The sequence below is a fragment of the Schistosoma mansoni genome, chromosome 1 (genome assembly GCF_000237925.1).
Source record: "Schistosoma mansoni strain Puerto Rico chromosome 1, complete genome".
Taxonomy (NCBI): domain Eukaryota; kingdom Metazoa; phylum Platyhelminthes; class Trematoda; order Strigeidida; family Schistosomatidae; genus Schistosoma; species Schistosoma mansoni.
This window is the reverse complement of record NC_031495.1, coordinates 26,907,890-26,932,379: the sequence shown is the minus strand read 5'-3', so window position 1 is coordinate 26,932,379 and position 24,490 is coordinate 26,907,890. Positions and strand designations below refer to the sequence as shown.

Genomic DNA, 24,490 nt, shown 5'->3' with positions numbered 1-24,490 from the left:
GAATTTTGTGAGATAAGATGTCAAGATATATTCATCTAACTCTATAGAATAGAATAACATTGATACATTACTCCGTGAATAAAATCATACCAAATCAAACAGTGAACACCACATTTAAAATCTTACAAGAGTAGACAGCAGAATGTCAAGTTACTAAGAAATTTCATGTACGTAATATGTAGATAATTAAATCAATATGTAAAAGTGTCAAATAATATGAACAATCAGTTTTGTAGAATAGGCACAGCACGTCACACATGTCATGATAAATTGTTTATTTTCCACTATGCTATATAGCATAACACAATTATATGTTCTCATATTGATCTTTAAATGAAAATATCCTAAATAACGTTAACATTACTTCTAACATTCATCTAAACACAGTCCTCTTCATTCACGCGAAAATTGAATTCACTGATTAAGCTGAAAATTTTGAGTGACTTCCATGATTGCAAAGAACAGACGGTTATATTACGCTTGCTGTTTTCCAAAATAATGTCAGTAAAGGTTATTTTAGCTAGATACACATTCGACCCGGAGGAAAAAAAATAAATCGGTTTACCGAACGTGAGTCTCTTTGCACCACATACTAACACTGAATTAATGTTATTATATTCTTTCATGAAATGTCAACTTTTCTAATTGCATTTCCTATCCGAATAAAATTGTTAGTATAGTCGAGGTGTGTCATAAACATTAAAGGTTTTTGAAATGAAGGTTATATTCACAAATGTGCATAACCATCATTGATTTTACACATACGTTTGATCGAAAAATTATTGACTAATTTGAATGTTGCAAACAATGTTTTTTCTTAAATAAACGAATGGAATGTTCTTCATCGACGCTTTGATACGGTAAATAAACAAAAGTTAGGGTTCAATTAGAAATCTTCAAAAAAGGCTACATACATGACTCCCTTAATTCGAATAAGTAAATAAATACTTAAAACATTATGATGCACTTTCTAAATGTCTTCTGAGTTTTAAGGTTAACACATCTAATTCCTCACTTTCATTGTCAAACTGAGACTCGAATTCAGTAACTTTCGCATCCAACGCCAAAGTCGCTATTTACTGAGCTCATCCAAATTCCGTCTTGATAAACACGTCTCTCATTTAGTTACTTATTTATTTTAACACATAAATATTGGTACAAAGGTTCGCCAAATACATATGCGCCACACAATAACAATGAGAATGTGAAGATGTCGAGAATACAAAGTGTGTATAAGGAAAAGGAGAACAACAATGAACAGAAATTAGTGTATGATAGTGAAATAATAATTATAACAGTAATAGGAGAGGTAGATCAGTTAGCAGAGGTACAACCAGAAAAAATGCTTCCAGTCAAAGATGTAACGTCCACTTTTTATGAAGAAAGTAAAAGAAGGTTACGCAGGATCGCCACTGACTTCTATTCTGAGCCATATCTGATAACGTCTCTAGCCACTCTGTAATGTTATCAGGATTTCTTAACTCCCGTAAATGGATTTATTGTGTAGACTTGTTGTATCTTGTGGTCGAGTAGATGCCTTGATAATGATCAACGTGATAAGATCACCAATCAGAAAGCAGTGATTTGTAGACCGGACCAACGATACGAGGAAACCGTGCGAGCGGTCTAGAGTACTTATTATTCCTGCTTTCTGCCTAGCCCAGCAAGTTAAGTCCAGAGCAAGAATAACAGCCTCTGATGTATGAATTCTTATAGTTCAAACATACTGAGTTTAGAAACCAATCAAATTGACCACATCGTACCATAAAATAGAAAATAACATTTGTAGAAGATTTAGCCAAATGTGGGAGGCAGTAATTAATAGACTAGCAGATCGCGATGTGATCAATCTGATTCCAAGCTTGAGATGCAGAGGGAGGACACCAGGTGGCACATCGGCGATGACTGTGCCGGAAGTCAGTGTTGGCCAGAAACAGGTCGTGGTCTGTGCATAGTTGCAGTAGACGGTCCCCGTTATCTGTCCTGCGACCAACAAGTCCCCATCCGCCACCCAAACGACTCTCTTCTGTGCCTAGACGCCCGACCTGAACACTCAAGTCTCCGGCTAATACTACAATATCTGTCGAACGCACTTTCTGGAGAACAGTTAATTGTTGGTAGGATTCATCCTTAATTGCATCCGGGCTGCAATCTGTCGAAACATAGGCGGAGATGACAAACAGATATCGTTTCTCACGCCGACTTCTCACTTTGATGGAGCTTTCTAATCTAACAGCACATAACCGAATGTTAATGGGGATCTAATTGATTAATGCTGCCTCAGCTCTAGCGTTTAGTGCGACATTAACGCCAACAAGATCAGACGAATATGTCAAAGAGTTCCCAGATAAACGCACATAAAACAAGCCTTTTGAAGCGACAGATGGAGAGCGAATTCGTAGTACTTGACCAGATTCTTGAATACGGGTCTCGGATAGACAACAGACGTCGATATTAAGACTTTCTAAAGACATAGCCAACCCTACCTATTGTCCGATCTGCATTAGTGTTTCTAAACAACTTTCGATCATTGAAATGTTCTCTGATACTAAAAACAATAGGAAATGAAAGTAGCCTTAAATATATACTCTCAGAATTGAGCAGTACCTCAAACTGACTGATTTTGAAAGTGTGGATCAATTGAATGATCACTACTAATCTCGAAAGTTCTGAGTTGTAAATAGTCATTACTAAGAAGTCCAACCACGAGGCTAAACAGACCTGCTTCATTCATTTTCAGTAGTTATCTCAGTATAAAATCTTTCTGAGTCATAGCAAAAGTGTTTTTATTGCCAGGAAACATTTTCAAATTTAAAACACTTTGTAATTTAGATAAAATCCAACCACGTTTTACTTCGAAATTGAAAAGAAACAATTCTCTCAGTTTTAGCGTGTTCAATACAATGACACCACAGTGAATACGATGAAACACTAACCAAATCACAACAGTAACTTCTTTATAAATATATTTTCCCTTCTTGTTAAGAGAATGCTAATAATATGAACCTTAATGAAATTATTCATATGACATAATTAAGTATAAAATCAGATCAATTAAATTAGATTTTAATACCTAATAACAATCAGCTATTATTCAATTACTTAGTTTATGCTGAACAATAACAACAAAAATTTATAATCTATGGATATTAAAAAATTATCAAATTCGTCATCATCATTTTTCTACTACTAATGTATCATTTTATTTTTGGCAACTCGATGTCAGATATCGTAATGATAGAATTCTTGCCGCTAAAAAATGACAATATAATTATACATTTTATTGATCACAGATTGGTATATGAATGAATACGTCTACAAGTATTATTTTTCATTGCTTTCTGTAAGTTAGACAAACTGATAAGAGAAATTAACCTACTGTTAAGTCATGGTTTACAGAGGACATAGAATGGACATAGAATAAGGTCAACCAAACAGACAAAGATCATTTTATATATATATATATATATATATATATATATATATATATATATATATATATATATATATATATATATATATATATATATAATCAATGGCTGAACTGAATACGTATTCAAGTTTAATGGTCGCAATTTAATATTACTGATCCAGAGTATACAAAAGTATTAAACAAATTATGAAAGGATAGCAGTGAATAAAAGATTTTTGAAACAGCTGTAGGAGTATTTTGTATGGATATACCATGCGAATAGGTAAGTAAGTATCCTTTAATAATCAAAAGTAATCATTAACAGAATTGATCTATGACCGTTCAGCTGAGGTAAAAGAACTGCTACTAATAATATTTCAAGGTATAACTGAATAGACTTGATGAAACCCTAGTAAGAATAAATAGTCGAGTCCTTTGCTTTCACCCCAGGGAATTTATCAGTTGGTTTCATTAAATGAAGACAAAAGCTTTCACGTCGAAATCATTCTCAACGTTTTTTCCATCCAACCCAAGGGAAACCTTTGAAATATGCTTAATATATTGAGGAAAACATGAAATCTCCCAAAGGCATGTAATGAATGAAATGAAAATGTGGGCAGATTTTAATGATTACGAAAATTATTCGAGTTGACATAAGTTCTCACTCATTCCTATTAGTCTGGCAGACTAAAAATACAGATGAACTATGAATACCAATATTATTATTATTATTTGTTCTTCGATAGAATCTGTGTATTTGGCTTTCTTTGTCATGTGAGTTGGTATAGCGTACGAGTGTATTAATGATTTAGATGTTAGATCCATAGAAGACAAAATCGAACCAAGGATCATCAGAAAGATTTTCTGTAATTACGTAGGCAATATAACTACCTATTTTTAACTAAATAACGTTATTTGGAGAAACTGAAATAAATGAAGCACTCTACATAACTAGTATATTTTAAGGTGTCTACGATCGTATCCAAGTTCTACCATAAACATGCTGCAAAATATTGATTTGAACTATTAAATACACCAACACTAAAAAGATAGTCATTTAACGTAACCACTCACTTTTTCAATAGTTATGCTGTCTTTATTAGTCAACGAAATTACTATGATCATAGTCATTGTATCATGACTAAAAAAATATGTTTCTATTTAAAACTGTAAAATACAAATTAATCAATTTTAGAAAATGATTTACATCAAACAAAATCATGAGTAATTGATAGCAAGCATGTTATTCTGAACAATAATTATCTTACACTAATTTCACTCAACACTGACTCATAAACTACGTACGAATTTCCATAACAGAGTGAATTAAACTTGTGTTTCTTCTAAATACTAAAATAAATACATGAAATTAAATGAATTGAGACTAAAATGAATGAACTGATAATCAATTCTACCCTTATACCATAAACGTAACACATATATCCATGTTTTTAAAATACGGAAAAGTGGCGTGTTGGTAAACCAGGTGTTTAGCCAACAGGCTCGACATTCAAAACCACCCTTTCCCTAATTCCATTCTGGATAGCCTTCACAAACAGATTAGAAGTAATAACTTAGCGCATAAACCACATAAACTTGATGAACTAAAATTACCATAACTTTCATCAACAATCCGTATTGAAAACAATAAAAAAAAACAATTCATTGATCAACAATAATTCTTTCAATTTAAAAAATGAAAACAAGAGGAACTGCAACAGATGCACCTATAAGACAGGGTAATAAATTCTTCAATTAAGCTTTGATCAAGAAAAAAACTCAATATGTTGATGCATGCTGAAAAATGTAAGAACAGAAACGCATAACAAAAGGAGTGTATGAAACGAGGAATCCAAAAAAAAACAGAGCGAAGAAAAATAAAATAATATAAGGACAGAACTAATTATGACCGTAAGTATAAGCAATGAAATTTGGTTGGTTTTTGTTATAGTTTTCAACAGCTACTTAACAAAAACAGTATATTAGCTCTATTGAACTAAGAAAACAGAAAAAAAAGCAATGAAAACAAACAATCAGGATATTTTGAACAAGTATTTATTTATACATGCAAATATATATATATATATATATATTAGACAGATGCAAAACAGAATAAACAATGTAATTCTGGAATGATTGTATGTAGTGTGAGAATAAAACAAAGCAAGCAAACCGTTTTCTTCTTTTTACTTAGTCAACAATAACCAACGAACAAGATGAAAAAGCGTAACACGTCAGACTGAATAAATGAAAATTAAAGGTGTATAAGAGGACAACAATGTTGGAAGCTCGAAAGCATAAATTAGAGAGAGAGGCAAATAGAGAAAAAAGCCACACATTATGATCTATTTTGTTGTTCGTTTGATTGATTGTTTTTCTTTGTTCTCACTGATGTGCAACAAAAAAAGGCAAAGTAAAGAGATCGTATGGAAAGACGCAGGACAATATCTGTTCAACTTGTTCAATGAACGTACAAATAGAGAACAAAAATCTGTATTGCAGCAAATGTAAATAGATGAAAAATCATTAAACTATATATAGGGATAAATAGATAGATATAACTCGAATTTGATAACACCTGAAGAAAAAAGCCATCAAAACACCGGGCTGTCGAAATATAGTTGATGATTGAAAAATAAACGTGTATATCGTACCGATTTATGTTCAGGTGACCAAAACATTAAAACGCTGATGTTACAAATATCAATACTACCGATATAAAGAGATGCTTGTTAAAACAAAATATTCTGACTTCTACCTATAGAAACTGATTCACTTTGTAGCTAAATAGAAGAAAATAAAAAAAAGGAGAAAATTATTATATATTAATCAAGGTACTTATTAAATATTACATTTTCAGTTCGAAAATTACCAAAGTATTAGAAGACCACTGGTACATGAATTATAAATTTTATTCATTATTAAATTGAGTAGTACAATGAAGTACTAGAGTCTAATACAAAATTAGCTAGCGCAACTGTTACACTGTTTTATGAAAATTAATTAACTCCAGATCAGACACAAACTTCTTACGATAGAAACTGAAATGGTGTAACCACTTCATTAAACGCGCGCATATTAACAGGATAATTTCTTGGTATGGTAAACATAGAATATAATAATGTAGCAGAATCATTTAATCCAATCTGATGAATACAATTGAAGTATTTAAAACTTATTAATAATTTATCTGAACTATGATATAATTTACGAACAGGAGATTATAAGTATCACTGAATCGTTATATTTAAATTCGAATAAGTATACAAACACGAAATTATGTAAGAATAAAACACTTCAATTGTAAACGATCCCTTAATGAGTTGTTAAATGGTTAGTTATTACGAAAGAAAACTGTAGAAGTATGAAGAAAAAGTAATGACATATGACATTCTTTTTCTTGACAAACATATAACATTTTAGTTTTTGAAAAAAATGCTCACGAATTCCAACTTATACATTTTGATGAGAAAAACACAATAAAAAGGGCTTTGGAAAACGAAAAATATTTCACTAACTTGAAATTTGAGATCCAGATTGAATTGGATTAGTAACACTAGAGGCAGGATTTACAGAAGTAGATAAATGAACGACATTCGACGGAATGGTACTTGTCATATTCGAAACAGATGACTTAGGTTGATGATGAGGAAGGTTCTGGGTTCGAGGTAGCGTAACGGTTAATGTAGTGGTTGGAAAAGTTACAATTGATGGGCCAGATTGTAAAGGTACATTTTCAATCTAAAAAAAGAGTAAAATAAAGGACAACGTGACGTAGATAAGCATAACTACATTTATCACGAAATCTCTACAGAGATACCAAGAATTTACATTGGTACATAATAAAATGTAGCAATATTTCCCTTTGATATAACCAATATGTAAAGATGTCAAATAATATGAACAATCAGTTTTGTAGAATAGGCACAGCACGTCACACATGTCATGATAAATTGTTTATTTTCCACTATGCTATATAGCATAACACAATTATATGTTCTCATATTGATCTTTAAATGAAAATATCCTAAATAACGTTAACATTACTTCTAACATTCATCTAAACACAGTCCTCTTCATTCACGCGAAAATTGAATTCACTGATTAAGCTGAAAATTTTGAGTGACTTCCATGATTGCAAAGAACAGACGGTTATATTACGCTTGCTGTTTTCCAAAATAATGTCAGTAAAGGTTATTTTAGCTAGATACACATTCGACCCGGAGGAAAAAAAATAAATCGGTTTACCGAACGTGAGTCTCTTTGCACCACATACTAACACTGAATTAATGTTATTATATTCTTTCATGAAATGTCAACTTTTCTAATTGCATTTCCTATCCGAATAAAATTGTTAGTATAGTCGAGGTGTGTCATAAACATTAAAGGTTTTTGAAATGAAGGTTATATTCACAAATGTGCATAACCATCATTGATTTTACACATACGTTTGATCGAAAAAGTATTGACTAAAATGGGTGTACTGGGTGGCCGTTTCGTCCTATTACGGGACTCCTCAGTAGTGTGTATCCACGATCCCTCATTCGCGAGATTCGAACCCAGGACTTACCAGTCTCGCGCTTTTAATTCCTCCCTTTCATGTCCAAACTGAGACTCGAATTCAGTAACTTTCGCATCCAACGCCAAAGTCGCTATTTACTGAGCTCATCCAAATTCCGTCTTGATAAACACGTCTCTCATTTAGTTACTTATTTATTTTAACACATAAATATTGGTACAAAGGTTCGCCAAATACATATGCGCCACACAATAACAATGAGAATGTGAAGATGTCGAGAATACAAAGTGTGTATAAGGAAAAGGAGAACAACAATGAACAGAAATTAGTGTATGATAGTGAAATAATAATTATAACAGTAATAGGAGAGGTAGATCAGTTAGCAGAGGTACAACCAGAAAAAATGCTTCCAGTCAAAGATGTAACGTCCACTTTTTATGAAGAAAGTAAAAGAAGGTTACGCAGGATCGCCACTGACTTCTATTCTGAGTCATATCTGATAACGTCTCTAGCCACTGTGTTGAATCATCTCTAGGACCCAAAACAGAGAGTCGTGAAGGACCGACAGAAGTCAGTCTTGGATAGCTTTCTTTCATACCACGACACAATGTCATACACTAACCACCTCTCCGCTTTTTCCATCCAGTCCCAGTGTCGGCGAATAATGCATAACGTGGAATTCTTGCCACTGGATTTCAGCAATTTTTCAGAGACAATGACGATCAAACACAGATTCGTCTAACACCCTCAACCCGAAGAATCCAGGTTTCACAAGCATTGTAAACCTGAAGTTTTGCAGCCAGGATAACATCGCGGAGTCAGAGATGGACCCGAATGGAACAGGTCACTCTGATTTTCACCATACGTATTTCGATCTCATTAGTAACGTCACCACCAACACTTACACAGTTATCTACATATACGAACTTTTCGACTGCTTTTACCTGCCCAATACAAAGAGTGAATGTAGGCACAAGCTCTTGTCGGCTTTTTCAAAGCGTTTCACACTTAGAAAGTGCGAAACACACGCCATATGTATAAATACTGACTATCTACGGATCATATATGGATTGCATGGCTTAGATATCATCAAAAAGCAAGGAAATATTGCTACGTAATCAAGGTCAAAACGCTTTTCTCTAGGTAACAGATCAACATCACCATTACATACACCATCAAAGTTGTTCTCAGAATATCATCGATGAAAAAGATGGGAAGAAATGTTGAGATCGAACAACCCTGCCTATTTCCACTGCTTGAATGAAACAACTCTGTTTGAAGCGTTTGCATACAGAGCCTCTAAGATGGGAGTGAACTTCTCAGGCACACCCTTCTTCAGTCCCAAAGAATTGTCCTGTCCACCCCGGATCGAAAGCAGCCATGATGTCAGGAAACACAGTGATTGTTGGCCTGTGATAAGTATAGAGGTCTTCCAGAATTTGATGGAGGGTGATGATATGGTCAACACATCCCCGACCAGAATAAAAAACCCACCTGCTCCGAGCGACTCAATGTTCCACAGGTTTTGGACAAAATGCCAACTATGACAGAAACCAATTGTTTGGAGGCAGACGGAAATTAACTTATCTCTTGACAGTTGTTGCATAAGTGAAGTGAACCTTTTTTAAAGATAGGGACAACTATCTCCTCATTTCATGATGCAGCCACACTCTCCAATTGCACAACTTTTGCACACAAATAGGTCAGCCCCAAAACTAGAAATTCACCATCATCCTGAAATGGCTACAAGTAAGTCGTCAAGGCCCGATGATTTGTGACGCTTCGAAAATCAAATCTCTTTATTAACTTCCGTCCCTTCAAGTACGTTAGTCGTCACCGGCTATGGAGGACAGGACAGTTCGATCGATGTCACTGGGACGGTAGGCCAGTTGAACTGTTCCTTGAAGAACACTGACCATTGTTTAAGGCGTTGGTGGACGTTATTCATTGACATCCCATCAGCTTTTCAGATCGTTTCACTAACATCAGACGTCTTGCAGCCAGTGACTCGAATGAGTTGAAAGAGTTTCCCATAGTTATCATATCCAGCTACTGCTTCCGACTCGTTACCACGCTTCGACCACCAGGCCTCTAGGTCTTTACGCAAACTATGCCCAATATTTCTATAAAAAAATTGTTTCGTAGAGAACAATTGAAGCTTAATTATTGAAGAAAAATAAAATACAGTAATATGAAAGAAATGCTACGACAAAAAAGTATAACAAGATGCAGAGAGACAATACTAGATTTTGTTTTCACGATGAAAAGAAAGTGACTTTCACTATAAGTTATGGAATACACAATGTATTATATATTATGTATAAAATATGTAGTTAGATCTTATCCGAATTTCGCTGTTAGAAAACATGCATACTGAGAAAATAATCATGGTTAGACAGTAGTGTGTTTTCTGAAATACAAAACACAGTATCTACATTGACTAATAGCTAGAGTGACTGACAGGAGAGACAATGGAAAATGTATAACAAAAAATGTTAAATCGACTAAATTCTGAGTTGGTTAAACCGTTTCTGTAAACTGAAACATCATTTAAATATTGTTTATCCAACTGGAACGATCTACTAAAACGGTATATTTGAATGGTGGTTGATTGTTCCACGATGTTAAAACCACGGCGTGATACAATTACAGATAATTAAATGATTGTCGAAATCCCTATTCATACCCTTATATCATGGTCACGGAAAGCAAGAAAAAACAACCAAACGATAAAAACGTTTCACAAAAATTCAGTACCCCTTAAAAATCAACTGACTGTATCATCTGACTTTTATTAACCATCCACAAGTGTATTTTGTATTTTACAACTACCAATCTAGAGTTCGCAATTATTTTTCTGGTCAATATGGGGATCTTTAATATAAACTTCTAAATTTGAATTATGTAATATATAACATGTAATTCTCATGCAAGCCAAAGAAACTGCCAACAATGACGAAGGAATTGCTAATTCCATCCACACGAACACTATTGACCAGAAGCTAAGTCAATACTCTAAAGCTAACATTTTCAACTAACTTCGCCTGTAGCTCTTCTAGAGTTACTGCCGGTCCCAAGCCCGGGTAAAGGAGGAGGGTTGGGCATGGGGTTAGCGACCCCATCCCGTAGAAAAGCTAACTCGTTAAAAAACGCTAACCAGAAAAAATAATTCAAACCATTTAAACTCTGCCCTGGAAGTTGAAGGAATTATTATGACGTCTCATGATGAAAGCCGAAATTCTTCGGAAGTCACGAGACCGATGCACCTTCTAACAACCAGAGCAACACTCTTTATAGGTACATGGAACGTCCAGACAATGCGGGAGACAGGAAAGACCAGCCAAATAGCAATGGAAATGAGGAGATACAACTTGGCAGTACTCGGAATCAGCGAAACCCATTGGACACAAACTGGACAACAAAGGCTAGGTACAGGAGAGATGCTGCTGTACTCCGGTCACGAAGGGGAAAATGCTCCACACAATCAGGGAGTTGCTCTAATGCTGTCCAAAGAAGCACGAAATGCACTTGTGAGATGGGAATCTCATGGACCCAGGATAATCAAAGCATCATTCAAATCAAAGAAGCAAGGGATCACAATGAACGTTATCCAATGTTATGCACCCACCAATGATAGCAACGACGATGATAAAGATCAGTTCTATGAAAGGCTGCAATCAATTATAGAGAAGTGCTCACGAAAGGACCTGACCATCCTGATGGGAGATCTAAATGCTAAAGTTGGAGTGGACAACACAGGATATGAAGATATAATTGGACGACATGGACTAGGAGAGAGAAATGAAAATGGGGAGAGATTTGCAAATCTATGTGCATTCAACAAATTGGTTATAGGCGGCACAATATTCCCACACAAGCGCATACACAAAGCTACATGGATCTCACAGGACCAAACCACAGAGAACCAGATAGATCACATCTGTATCAACAAAAAATTCCGAAGATCAATGGAAGATGTGAGAACCCGGAGAGGAGCTGACATAGCTTCAGATCACCACCTGGTTGTGGCCAAGATGAGACTGAAGCTAAAGAAACACTAGACAACTGGACAAACAGCACTACAAAGGTTCAATACAGCCTTCCTTCGAGATATTGACAAGCTCTATGAATTCAAGATAACTCTCAACAACAGATTCCAAGCTCTACAGGATCTACTGAAAGAACAAGAAACTACTTTGGAGGGCAACTGGAAAGGGATAAAAGAAGCACTAACTTCAACGTGTCAGGAGGTTCTTGGTCCTAAGAAGCATCATCACAAGGAATGGATCTCTATGGGAACCCTGGACAAAATTCAAAAAAAAGGAAGAACAAGAAACTAGCAATTAAAAACAGCCGAACACGAGCAGAGAAAGTCAAAGCACAAGCAGACTACGCAGAAGCAAACAAGCAAGTGAAGAAAAGCATTAAAGCCGACAAGCAGAAATACATGGGAGAACTAGCAACGACGGCGGAAAAAGCTGCAAGAGAAGGGAATATGAAACAACTATATGATACAACGAAGAAATTGGCAGGGAGATATAGCAAACCAGAGAGACCAGTCAAGGACAAAGAAGGAAAGACAATCACTGAGATTCAAGAACAGAGGAAAAGATGGGCAGAATACTTCGAGGAACTGCTGAATAGACCAGCCCCATTGAATTCACCGAACATCGAAGCAGCCCACACTGACCTTCCAATAGATGTCTCTCCACCAACGATCGAAGAAGTCAAGATGGCCATCAGACAAATCAAAAGTGGGAAGGCGGCAGGACCTGACAATATACCAGCAGAAGCACTGAAGTCAGACATTGAAATAACTGCAAATATGCTTTACCTTCTATTCAAGAAGATTTGGGAAGAGGAACAAGTGCCAATGGACTGGAAAGAAGGATATCTCATCAAGATACCAAAGAAAGGAGATCTGAGCCAATGTGAGAACTACAGAGGCATCAGTTTGTTATCAGTACCAGGAAAAGTTTTCAACAGAGTGCTGCTGAATCGGATGAAAGACGCAGTAGACGCCGAACTTAGGGATCATCAGGCTGGATTCCGTAAGGATCGATCGTGCACAGACCAGATTGCGACACTACGGATCATCCTTGAACAATCAGTTGAGTGGAACTCATCACTATACGTCAACTTCATCGACTATGAGAAGGCGTTTGACAGCGTGGATAGGAGAACATTATGGAAACTTCTTCGACACTATGGAGTTCCTGAAAAGATTGTCAACATTATCCAAAACTCTTACGATGAACTACAGTGCAAAGTCGTGCATGGAGGACAGCTGACAGATGCATTTCCAGTAAGGACCGGAGTCAGACATGGCTGTCTACTCTCCCCATTCCTCTTCCTTCTAGTGATTGACTGGATTATGAAGAATTCGACATCTGAAAGGAAATACGGAATACAATGGACTTCTCAGAACCAATTAGATGATTTGGACTTCGCAGATGACCTAGCCCTCCTATCTCATACACACGAACAAATGCAGATGAAGACAGCAAATGTAGCAGCAGCCTCCGCATCCATAGGCCTCCACATTCACAAAGGAAAAAGCAAGATTCTCAAATGCAACACGAAAACACCAACCCAATCACACTTGATGGCGAAACTCTGGAAGAGGTGGAAACATTCAAGTACCTGGGGAGCATCGTTGATAAACAAGGAGGATCTGATGCAGATGTAAAGGCGAGGATTGGCAAAGCAAGGACCGCATTTCTACAATTGAAGAACATATGGAACTCAAAACAACTCTCAACCAATTTCAAGGTCAGAATCTTTAATACGAACGTCAAGACAGTCCTACTGTATGGAGCTGAAACGTGGAGAACTACTACGATCTTCATCAGGAAAGTACAAGTATTTATAAACAGTTGTCTACGCAAAATACTCAACATCCATTGGCCGGATACTATCAGCAACAGCGTTTTATGGGAGAGGACAAACCAGCTTCCAGATGAAGAGGAAATTAGGAAAAGACGTTGGAAGTGGATCGGACATACATTAAGGAAATCACCAATGTGCATTACAAGGCAATCCCTAACTTGGAATCCGGAAGGGAAGCGGAAAAGAGGAAGGCCAAAGAACACACTACGCCGGGAAATAGAAGCCGATATGAAAAGGATGAATAGCAACTGGAAAGAACTGGAAAGGAAGGCTCAGGACAGAGTTGGATGGAGAATGCTGGTGAGCGGCCTATGCTCCTCGACGAGGGGTAACAGGCGTAAGTAAGTAAGTAAGTAACATTTTCAACTAAATAACACAAAATTTAAGAGAATGATCACATGAAAAAGGAGACTAAACATAGATCATTATTATGATGACAGAACTGTAGGAAGAAACAGAAACCTGACGCTTATTAACAAAAATTAGACCACCAATTTAGTGACTATTTGAAGAATTTCAAGAATACTTTTATATGAGAAATGTATAAACTGTACACCGCAACACCATATCAGCTCATACATATAGATTACGTAAACAAAAACAATGAGACAAACGAGATATTTTAAGAGAATTGCCTTGTTTATTGATGGAACATTAGAAGCTGATTTGATATTTGTCGCTGATCCAGTAGGCAGAGGTTGATTCATATTAAGTCCTACATTAACGTTTGTAACTGTTCCATTATTAGGCAAAGCTTGATTCATATTAGGTATCAAACTGACATTTGTCCCACTAACCGCCATCGATGCATGCCCTGGTAAATCATTTGTTGCGTGTACTCCGATTACTGAAGCAGCATAGGGACGATGTTGTCTAGGCGGTCTTGGAGGTGGAGCTTGATGCAGTTGATTGGGTCCAGGCATATGAGGGATCATCGGAGGACCTGGATCATCATCTTCCAGATTTGCAGGAGCCACCTGAATTTCACATAAAAATGTAAAATTTTATATCAGTAGTCTTAATAAAAAAAGCATTCCTTTATCCAATCGCTTATGAAAAATAACGAATAATTAGACTAAATGATTACTGCTTCAGATTCATTTGATAGTTAAACACATACTCTGCCTGTCAAATAAATGCATGAACCGAAGTCATGAAATCATTTAATTTACTAACTATAGAGCACAAAAACCATACCACCTCTAAAGTACCTCCCATTTATAACAATACACTTATATTATTCCTTTTGTCCTTGTTTAAAACATTCCTGGACGTTCTAAAAGTTAAAAAACATTGACTGCAACATCGTTTAATAATTTTCACATAATTTTCTAAACATCAAATGTTTTCCTTGATTCGTGACAACAGAAGATTTCCTCAGGTTCACCAACAATGAGTCTGGGATTGGAAAGCAAAAGAGAAAGCATGCGTTCAAAGTTTTTAACAACACAGGAAGTCGACGATTGTTCTATTCATAAACCACCGTAATCAATTACGTCCTTCAGTTAAAATCTTGATCTAGCTGGAATAGACATTTTTACACAGTAAGTTATTCCGATAGATAGCCCTTAACAATTCATGAAGTTCCTCAGTTTTTCCAATTGTCAAAAACAATCTTGAAATCCTTTTCTGTGTAATTATTAAAGAGATTATGTAAAAATCATTAAGAACTACAGTATAAATACACTGATCTAGATTCGGAATAAAGTGTTTTTAGAAATAAAAAGTACATCAACGTACTGTGAACTTGTTAGCAATGGTTGTTCCTGATGGATTCACAGGCCTTGTCGAAGTGATGCTTGGTTGTTCAGTTGGTAAACTAGTGAGGGAATATTCAACATTCTTAATATCTTTAGTCACATCAACAGGTAATGCTACATGGTCACGTGTTGAACAGGAAGTTACAGCAGTACATATCGGATTAGGCGTTGATATATTAGAAGATGTGACAATAAACCGATTTAAAGAAGCGAAATTCGAATTAGAAGGAATAGGCAGTTTTGAACTGCTCGATGCAGAGTGTACATTTAAAACTTGATTAGTATTACTAGGTACGGCTACACAAGTAGGAAATGTGGTATTTGTCCCTGTGAAATTGGATGATAATTCTTGAGCTGATAGGTGTGGAGGTTGATTTTGAATCTGTTGTTGTTGTTGTAAAAGAGTGAGTAATTTATTCTGAACATCTAAAGGGAGAAAACCAGCCTAAAGAAAGAAAGACAGACACAGATATCAAAGGTAGATAATTTTTGATTGTAAGCAGTTCCTATAAGGATAAGACGTTGACCAATTGAAAAAAGAGTTTACAGTGTAATGAATTAAGATAAATTAATAAATTAAGATTGAATAATCATTAAAGAGATACTGTTTATTGATTTAATTCCCTCAAATGCCCTGGTACGGCTAATAGTGGGAGGAGTCCACTCTTTCTCCTTAGAAATTACATCATATAGCCACTACCATGGAAGTTCTACTCACTGCCTTCTAGAGGCCGGAATATTGTTTACAATATTGAGAGGATGAAAAGCGAATTTCCGGCACTTTAACTGGTTTGGTGGACACAGAGGGTCCACCTAGAGGAGTTGGGAAACCCTGATTCAAAACAAATGGTGGACATAGACTCCAGGATCCTGAGAGAACGAATGGCATACGAACCTATTGTTGGTCACCGACTACCATGGGTCGGGATATCCTAACGTTGCTTCACTGTCTTAGGGATTAGACATTTAGGTCAAAGGCTTGGAGAGTGGCCCACTAAGAAAACCACCCAATTCAGTTTCGGTGTCCGGGCAGTATTTCAGCTCTCACACATGTCAAATGATTTGTGAGGCGCATATATATATTCAATGCCTTCTTGTATCAACGTTTATAAGTTTAAATAAATAAATATTGATTTAATTAGATTAAGATAAATTCGAAAATATTTCGGTAAATCAGACAAATTCTACTGTTAATTACCAAAATACCTAACTAATTAAAACCATATTTAGTAGAAAATTAACAATATATTACAATTTGTAGATGAATATGAGGTCACTGATCACTGATAAATAAACTTTTCTAAAAATAACTAGATTTTTTTATAATGGCTTGTAAACAAAGGTTTATAAACAAATACCTAAAACAATGAAATAAATACAATTGAATATATATGCAATCTAAGGTAACGGATAATGGTTTTCTTATTGAGGACATTTCAAATTAAAACATCTTCACATATGCATACATAAATGCTACACATCCTGTCTATGAGTTTTCACTGTACTAGTAGGATAAGTAGTCTACCCAATGACAGTGATTGGATTGTAGAAACCAAAAAAAGCGAGATACGATTGTTTGGTTATTGTTCATATGCAGTCGGAATGGAATAAAAAAGGAAATTACACCAAATTTGAGTAGGTTAAATACAATACATTGAAAATTCTGGAGATAATATTTGTATTTAAAAAAAGATATTAGTCCGTTATCAATAACTTGTTTATTATTTCTCCAGGAATAAGAATCAGATTTTTTTTTAAATAGCACAATTTGCATTATTTTATTAGACAAGTGTATATTGATAGTAGACAAAAAATTTCACTCATAAATTGTTTTGATACCACGAATACACTGAGTACCTATTTATCCTGGTCTATTTTTAAAAAAAAACAGATCAAGAAATCCTGGAATAGACATCGTTTGTGAAATACGAATTCTATTGGACAATATCATTTGTTGAGTCATTAAAAAATAAAACAACGAAAAAAAACCTCTTCCAGTACACATTTTAAGTAACTTAGCAATACTATATACTGATTGCAGTACTATGAAATATTTGAATTTCAATACATAAAACAAACTATCGAATCAATTGGTATTTAAAAACAAGTAAAAATCTGAATTTAAAGCGTCATGGATTTTTTATATGGGTCAGCCAAATGACCTACATTTATCATTCCACACTATTTTGTCAGTCAATCAATATACAGCTTATTTATTCAATAAACATTGATATTTCTTTATCCTTAAAACATGATATTACTGAACAAAAAAAGAAAATTAAGTGGTACATCATAATAATCACACTGATTATAATCTATCATTTACATAGTTAATGATAAGCAAGGACAACCGTAAAGGCCTCATAGGTGTAAGATGGAAGTATAGTTATCTAACTAATCTAACACCGCGACCAACAGACAAATAACGGTATATATATATATATATATATATATATATACAAGGCATATGGAAACACAATGAACAGAACTTACACTATTATTATCAGGAGTTTGTTGGATCAAGCGTACAGCATTTGCTAACTCAGGTAAGATTTGACTAAGATATGAATGAGCATTAGATAAAGATAATTGTTGATTTCTGTCTCTGGTTGGCAAAGGAGAAGATAATTTCGGCATGACATTTAAGGAATGTTGTGGTTGTTGCCACTGCTGTGAAGTATACTGAACTTGTTGGTGACCGGTAATAGGTTGTGTGATATGAGGTTGATTAGAGGATTGTTGATGAGTTTGAGATTGTTGTTGTGATGTTTGTAGTGTCTGAGACTGTGAACTTTGTTGTTGCAATGGAATTACAGATGCTTGTTGTTGGTGTATTTGATGCGTTTGTATTTGAGGATTAACAGTAGGTGTTTGTTGTTGTATCTGAAGTGATGGTATCTGAGATAATATTTGAGATGTTTGTTGTTGTTGTTGTTGTATTTGGGCCGGTTGTGGAGATGGTTGTAGTTGAGTTAGTTGTTGAATTTGTCCGGACATTTGGGGTGGTTGCTGCTGACATTGTGTCTGTGTAGATGATATTGTTGCATGAGATTGCTGTAAGACATGTGGTTGCATTTGAGAAGATTGTTGTGAACTTACTAATTGAGAGTGTTGCAACTGAGATTGGATTTGAGTTGACTGCTGATGTGTTGGTATTTGGATTAACTGTTGTTGCTGTTGATTAGGCTGTGATGACTGAGGTGTGATAATTCCACCACCTTGGACTGTCGGCGTTTTTACTGCAGACTGAATATTCAAACTCTCTTGATTTTCTAGAGTGGATCCGCATGATGAGAGATTATTTTGCACAAAGGTGGGATGTATCTGAATACCTTGACGTTTATTAGCTTCACTGACATTTAGCCATTCGGAGTTTGCAGCTGCAGAGGATAGTAAACGACCCAACAAATCAGGCAAAGAGTTCACACTGGCTGCGCATACTCCTGCATTCGATACAGAGGGATATGCAACACTATTAAACCGTTGGGGAACATGATTTGTTTGACACTGAGTTGAAGAAAGTGTTACAGACTGTGTTGATACTGGAGGAGAAACTTGTCTAGAATGCCGAACTACACCAACACTTGGAGCCGTGCCAACAGCTCCCGAACCGGTGGATGATTTAGATACTGGATTAGCAAATTGACTCGAAGTCTTTAGAAGATTCGAAAGTAACTGAGGTACCTAAGGTAGAAAGTGATGAAAAAATCACTTAGACTGACAACACAATAGTGGATGCAAAAGTCAGAAAAGCCTTGTCAATTAACAGTGAAATGCAAAAACGAAATACATTTTATTCAAGTTCAAACAGATTAACTAATCACTAAACTTTATCATGATAGCTGTAAACAAACAGCATCGCGAAAATGAGTAAGATAATGAAAATACTTAAGATCATATGCATTAGATGTGTCAAGGAAACCATTATTAGGAATCCAACTGTCAGCGAAACTATCTCGGAAAAAGATGGACATATTATTCATTCTCAATCCACGAGATTGTATTGATGGACAGAACACTTTAGGGATCAGTTCAACTGGCCTTCAGCCACACTTCGGTTTCCCACGATCCTCACCTGACCTGAATGGCAAGTTGATGTCAGTCCTCCAACTCTTTACGAGGTTGAAAAAGCTATAGGAAATCTGAATCGAGGGAGAGCAGCAGGCCCTGACAGGTTTACCTCTGAAATTTTTAAGCATGGTGGTACAGTACTATCAGTGAGATTGATTGAAGTCTTAGGTAGAATCTGGGAACTACACGTAATTCCATCTGACTGGTCCCAATCACTGATTGTGCCAGTCTATATGGAAGGACAAAAGTCCTCTTGTGACAATCACAGAGGAATCAGTTCGACTAATATAGTGTCTAAAATATTAGCTTCAATAATACTTCGACGCCTAACCAAAGCTTGTGAAGAGCAGACTAGAGAAAACCAGGCTAGTTTTCGACCTGGACGTGGTAGTATAGACCAGATATTCACTCTACGTCAGGACCTAGAACATAAACACACATTCAGACGTCCCACAATCGTAGTATTTCTTGACCTTAAGGCGGCATTTGACTCCGTTGATCGTGAGGATCTGTGGCAGTGTTTATCACTGAAGGAAAACCAAAGAAGTATATTAACCGTATAAAGGCTCTCTACTCGAACACAACTGGTCGAGTTAGAGCCTATGGCGAACTGTCATCTGAATTGATTACTTCAAGTGGTGTTCGTCAGGGCTGTCCACTCTCCCATTCTTGTTTAACTTTATCGTAGACGTGATTTTAGAGATAACAGTTCTCTCATTTAAATTCTCAGGAGTTGAACTTTTACCGGGAGACACATTTGTTGACTTAAAATACACCGATAACATAGTTCTATTTGGCGAAGATGCTGAAAAAAATGCAGTCTTCTGATCACTATAAGCAACTATGCAAGCATGTTCGGAATGAGATTCTCCTCCTCGAAATGCAAGATGTCACTTCAGGATTGGGTTGCATCAGCACCTGAACTGATGATAGGGGGTGAAGTAGTTGAGCGTGTTGACCGATTCACTTATCTTGGGAGCCTCATCAGCCCTTGTGGTCTAGTATGTGACGAAATCTTAGCACGGACACAGAAGACTCGTTTAGTTTTCGCCAACTGGCGTCATTTATGGCGTAGGCGAGATATCCGTCTACCAACCGAAGGACGGGTTTACTGCTCAGAAGTTCGTTCCGCCCTTCTTCATGACAGTGAAACATGGCCGGTAAGAGAAGAGGATATTCGTAGGCTACTAGTTTTCGATCATAGGTGTCTTCGAAGTACTGGAGCAGACAAGGTTCTCAATGAGAATGACATATGAGCCTACACCAACAAACGGCTACAATGGATTTTCATTTCCTCACAACCCTTTGGATACAAAGATTAGATTAAAAAATGAAGGGAATGAACCACTTGCCCATGGACCATTCATTTGATATTAAACATTTTGTGCTATTAATGAAACAATCGAGGATAAAATTGTTAATCAGAGCTGCCTAATACCTAGTAATATTTTTATACGTATTATTTATTTAGACATAAAAAAATTGGTACAAAGGAACACCAAAAGATAGATGCGCCACACAAAGTAGGTATCATTTAATTTGTGAGTGGATTGGGATACTGTCCGGGTGGCCAAACCGAAACAGGTGATTTTCTTAAGGAACCACTACTCCAGCCTTTGGCACAAAGATCTGATTCACAAGGCAATGAAGAAACGTTAAGAGATGAAGTCCCACGGTGGCCGGTGACCAAGAACGGGTTTACACGTTATTTTCTCCATCAGGATCCCTAAAGCTTATGTGTACCATTGATATGGTAGACCCTCTATACCAATCAACCCGGTTTAAGCGCAGAAAATTTGCTTTTCATCCCTCTCAATATCGTTAACAACATCCCGGCCGCTAGAAGGCAGTGAGTAGAACTTCCCTGGTAGCGGCTATATGATGCATTTCTAGGGAGAGAAAGAGTGGACTCCTCCCATTATTAGCCGTACCACGGCATATGTGCTTTTATGTTTTACAAAAGCTTTTTCTTTTTAAAGATCATTTTACATAATTGAAAAAATACACTAACATTAAATGCTCTCATGTTCGGAAAATAAAATAATCTACATACCTGGTCTAAATTTTGTAGAGTATTAAGAGCTGATAATAGTTGTAAGAGTTGTTGTGTGTTTGGTTGCACTAATGTTTGCTGTTGTGATTCTTTTGATTGACTAGAAGTCGACTGAGCCGGGGCATGTGACTGTGGAAATACAACGGACTGTTGTTGTTGACTTTGTTGTGGTTGCTGCTGCTGATTTTGCGACTGTAAATTCGGCAAACAGGATGGATTGCCTTGAGATTGATTATTTACTAATATTTGGTCCTGTAATAATTTTATTGGAAATGACTGTTGTTGTGAAAACATATTTTTGAGCGGTAAAGATAGTTGGTTTTGAGCAACGATAGATTGAACTGACTGCGTATTATCTGTTGACATATTTGATTGATTTATATATGAAGTACCACTTTTTACAGCAGAATACGGAAATGATTGTAGAGAGAATGGTTGGTTCACAGATTGAATAAGTGATTGAATTTGATCAGGCAGAAAAAGTTGTGAATTAACTGTGCCTGCCAATTGATTGGTTGATTGTTGACCAATAGAAACAGGGATTGGAAACTGGGATGCTGTATTTATCTCAGACTGAAGTGAGCTTTGCACTTGTTGCTGATTCGTTACGTTCAGTGAGGGCTGGTTAGGATTCATTCCAGATGAGGGGACAGTTTGTACTTGTGTTGAGTAGTAATTAGGTGATGCAGGAAGTATTGTCGTAGCAGCGGATGACCGGCGGCTTAAAGATTCAGGTCCTAAATTATTATCAAACGCTAAAGTATTCGGTCCTATAGCGACATTTTCTCCATCAGTATTTGTACCAATCATATTTAAGGGATACGATTGCATAGCACCATGTGGTGCATCACGCAGTGCCATTAAAAGGGCAAGAACATCATCAAAACTTAGTGTATCAACGTCTGCAGGAATAGGTAACTTTCGGACATACACGGATGACACGACAAGATTTGTGCCCGATTCGTGAACAGGAGAGCTAGGTGGACTGATAGAATGAGAATGATCCATCGAACGAACCGGAACAACAAGAGCAGCTTTGTCTAACAAGTGAATATTTCCTGTGTGAGTTAGAACTAGAGCTGAGTCTTGTGGAATCCTGTAAATGTGAGGTCCCGAAAAACTATCATCAGAATTAGCACCAGATGCAAGAACAAAAAGCTTTTCAGAATTCGCCTGGACAGTTGTCAGAAGTGTGCTGTGTAAACGGGTACCAGAGGGCATGCGTCGATTTCCAGGAATACCAACAAACATGTGTCCATCGGGTATATCAACCACTTGCACACCAGAGCAACGATAAAAAGACGATATTTCATTAGATTCTAGGGTCGGTATCAAGACACAAGCATGAGAAGGGTTCGAGCATAAGTTAGAAACCAAATTCTTCAAAGTAGTTTCCAGATAGGCGGGAATAGTGACAGTAACGTTTACCAATTCCTCTGGAGTGAAAGAAAATGAAGAATTATAGCCAGTCCCACCCTGATTACAGGCAGAAATATGATTCAAATTTGTCATATTACGTAAAGGATGAGTACTATATGACTGGTAAGCTACATCGTCTGATTGAGAAATGACAACTGGATCACGAGATGTGGACTCATTGCAAGATGTTGATCTTGAAATTCCAGCAAGCGCTGCACCTGACTGCTCAGAAAGGCGTGGAACAAGAGGGGGTACTTCTTCTAAACCAGCTTGGCAATTAAAAAGGTTCACGCCTCCATTTTCTAAACGACCAACAGGCAGAGATAAAATATCCTTTATATAGTTTAAGTTCATTGGCAACAAAGATTGTGTGACGAAATTACTGTTTGAAATATCAGATGCAGGAACATTTTCAGGAATTTGACCAAGATCACCTTTTATTCTGCTGTTGCTAACAATTGAATCGGAAGTAGGCAAACCAACAGCAGATGAAGCAACGTAATACATCATACATTGAGGGATTATATTACTTATGGGATTGCTGATTGGTTCAACGTTGCTGGCTACAGGTTGAAAAAGATAATTGATTGGTTGGTTTATATTATCGACCGGAGACATTGGTCTAGAATTTTCACTGAACTCTTCTTCATCGTCCAGATCTAAATATACATATTTCAAACAAGAAATAGTATTAGTGTAATAACTAATATGAGTTGATTTTCACAAACCGGTAAATATGTAAATAGAAAAAAAGTAAATGTGCCAGACATTAATTATCAATTCAATTAATTGATGGTTCGTGGACTTCTAAAAAAACACCAAAACATAACGTTCATTTATAGTTTAGGTTAAACGCTCTGCCAATAAAATGGCTTACTCAAAACATGAACAAGCGACTTATCGATAGGGAAAGACAGCATGAGTAAGTAAAACAATATAAGATATTAAATCCACGCGAAAGACATTTTTACTGCATAATATATACAGTTATCCAAATAAACTTATTAGAACAGTCTCAATAAAAAAAATCTGCATTTTCTCATCATATCAAGGTACATATGGTCCATATACAGTTCTTTTAATGCACATACCTCCTTGAAAGATGATAACATCAAAAAGTGATAAAAAATTTATGATATCTGATGATTGTGGCATACAATAAGCAAGTTTAGAATTTTAAAAATATAATCTCTTTACACATATACTTTTAGGACTTCTCATATAACACCCCAGGTAGTATTATTGTTTACTATTCTTCGGACACTTTACTTCACTCGACTAATCTATAAATTAGAAAACGGCTGAATGGGGAAGTAATTACATTCCAAATAAAGAGTTGAATAGGAGTAAGGATCACAGTAAAAAAA

The 24,490-nt window shown here is 36.2% G+C and overlaps 1 protein-coding gene across 1 annotated transcript in view; it reads right to left on the bottom strand.

The window, feature by feature from the left end:
- Window positions 1–24,490, bottom strand: part of Smp_154440 (protein kinase) — a gene marked incomplete at both ends in the record, with an annotated part of 71,393 nt that overhangs the window by 25,932 nt on the left and 20,971 nt on the right. The window contains 5 exons of the mRNA XM_018793881.1: window positions 6,931–7,153; window positions 14,474–14,797; window positions 15,561–16,025; window positions 18,074–19,264; window positions 21,705–23,782. Of these exons, the coding sequence (XP_018648349.1) occupies window positions 6,931–7,153; window positions 14,474–14,797; window positions 15,561–16,025; window positions 18,074–19,264; window positions 21,705–23,782 (4,281 nt within the window). The remainder of the gene's footprint in view (window positions 1–6,930; window positions 7,154–14,473; window positions 14,798–15,560; window positions 16,026–18,073; window positions 19,265–21,704; window positions 23,783–24,490) is intronic.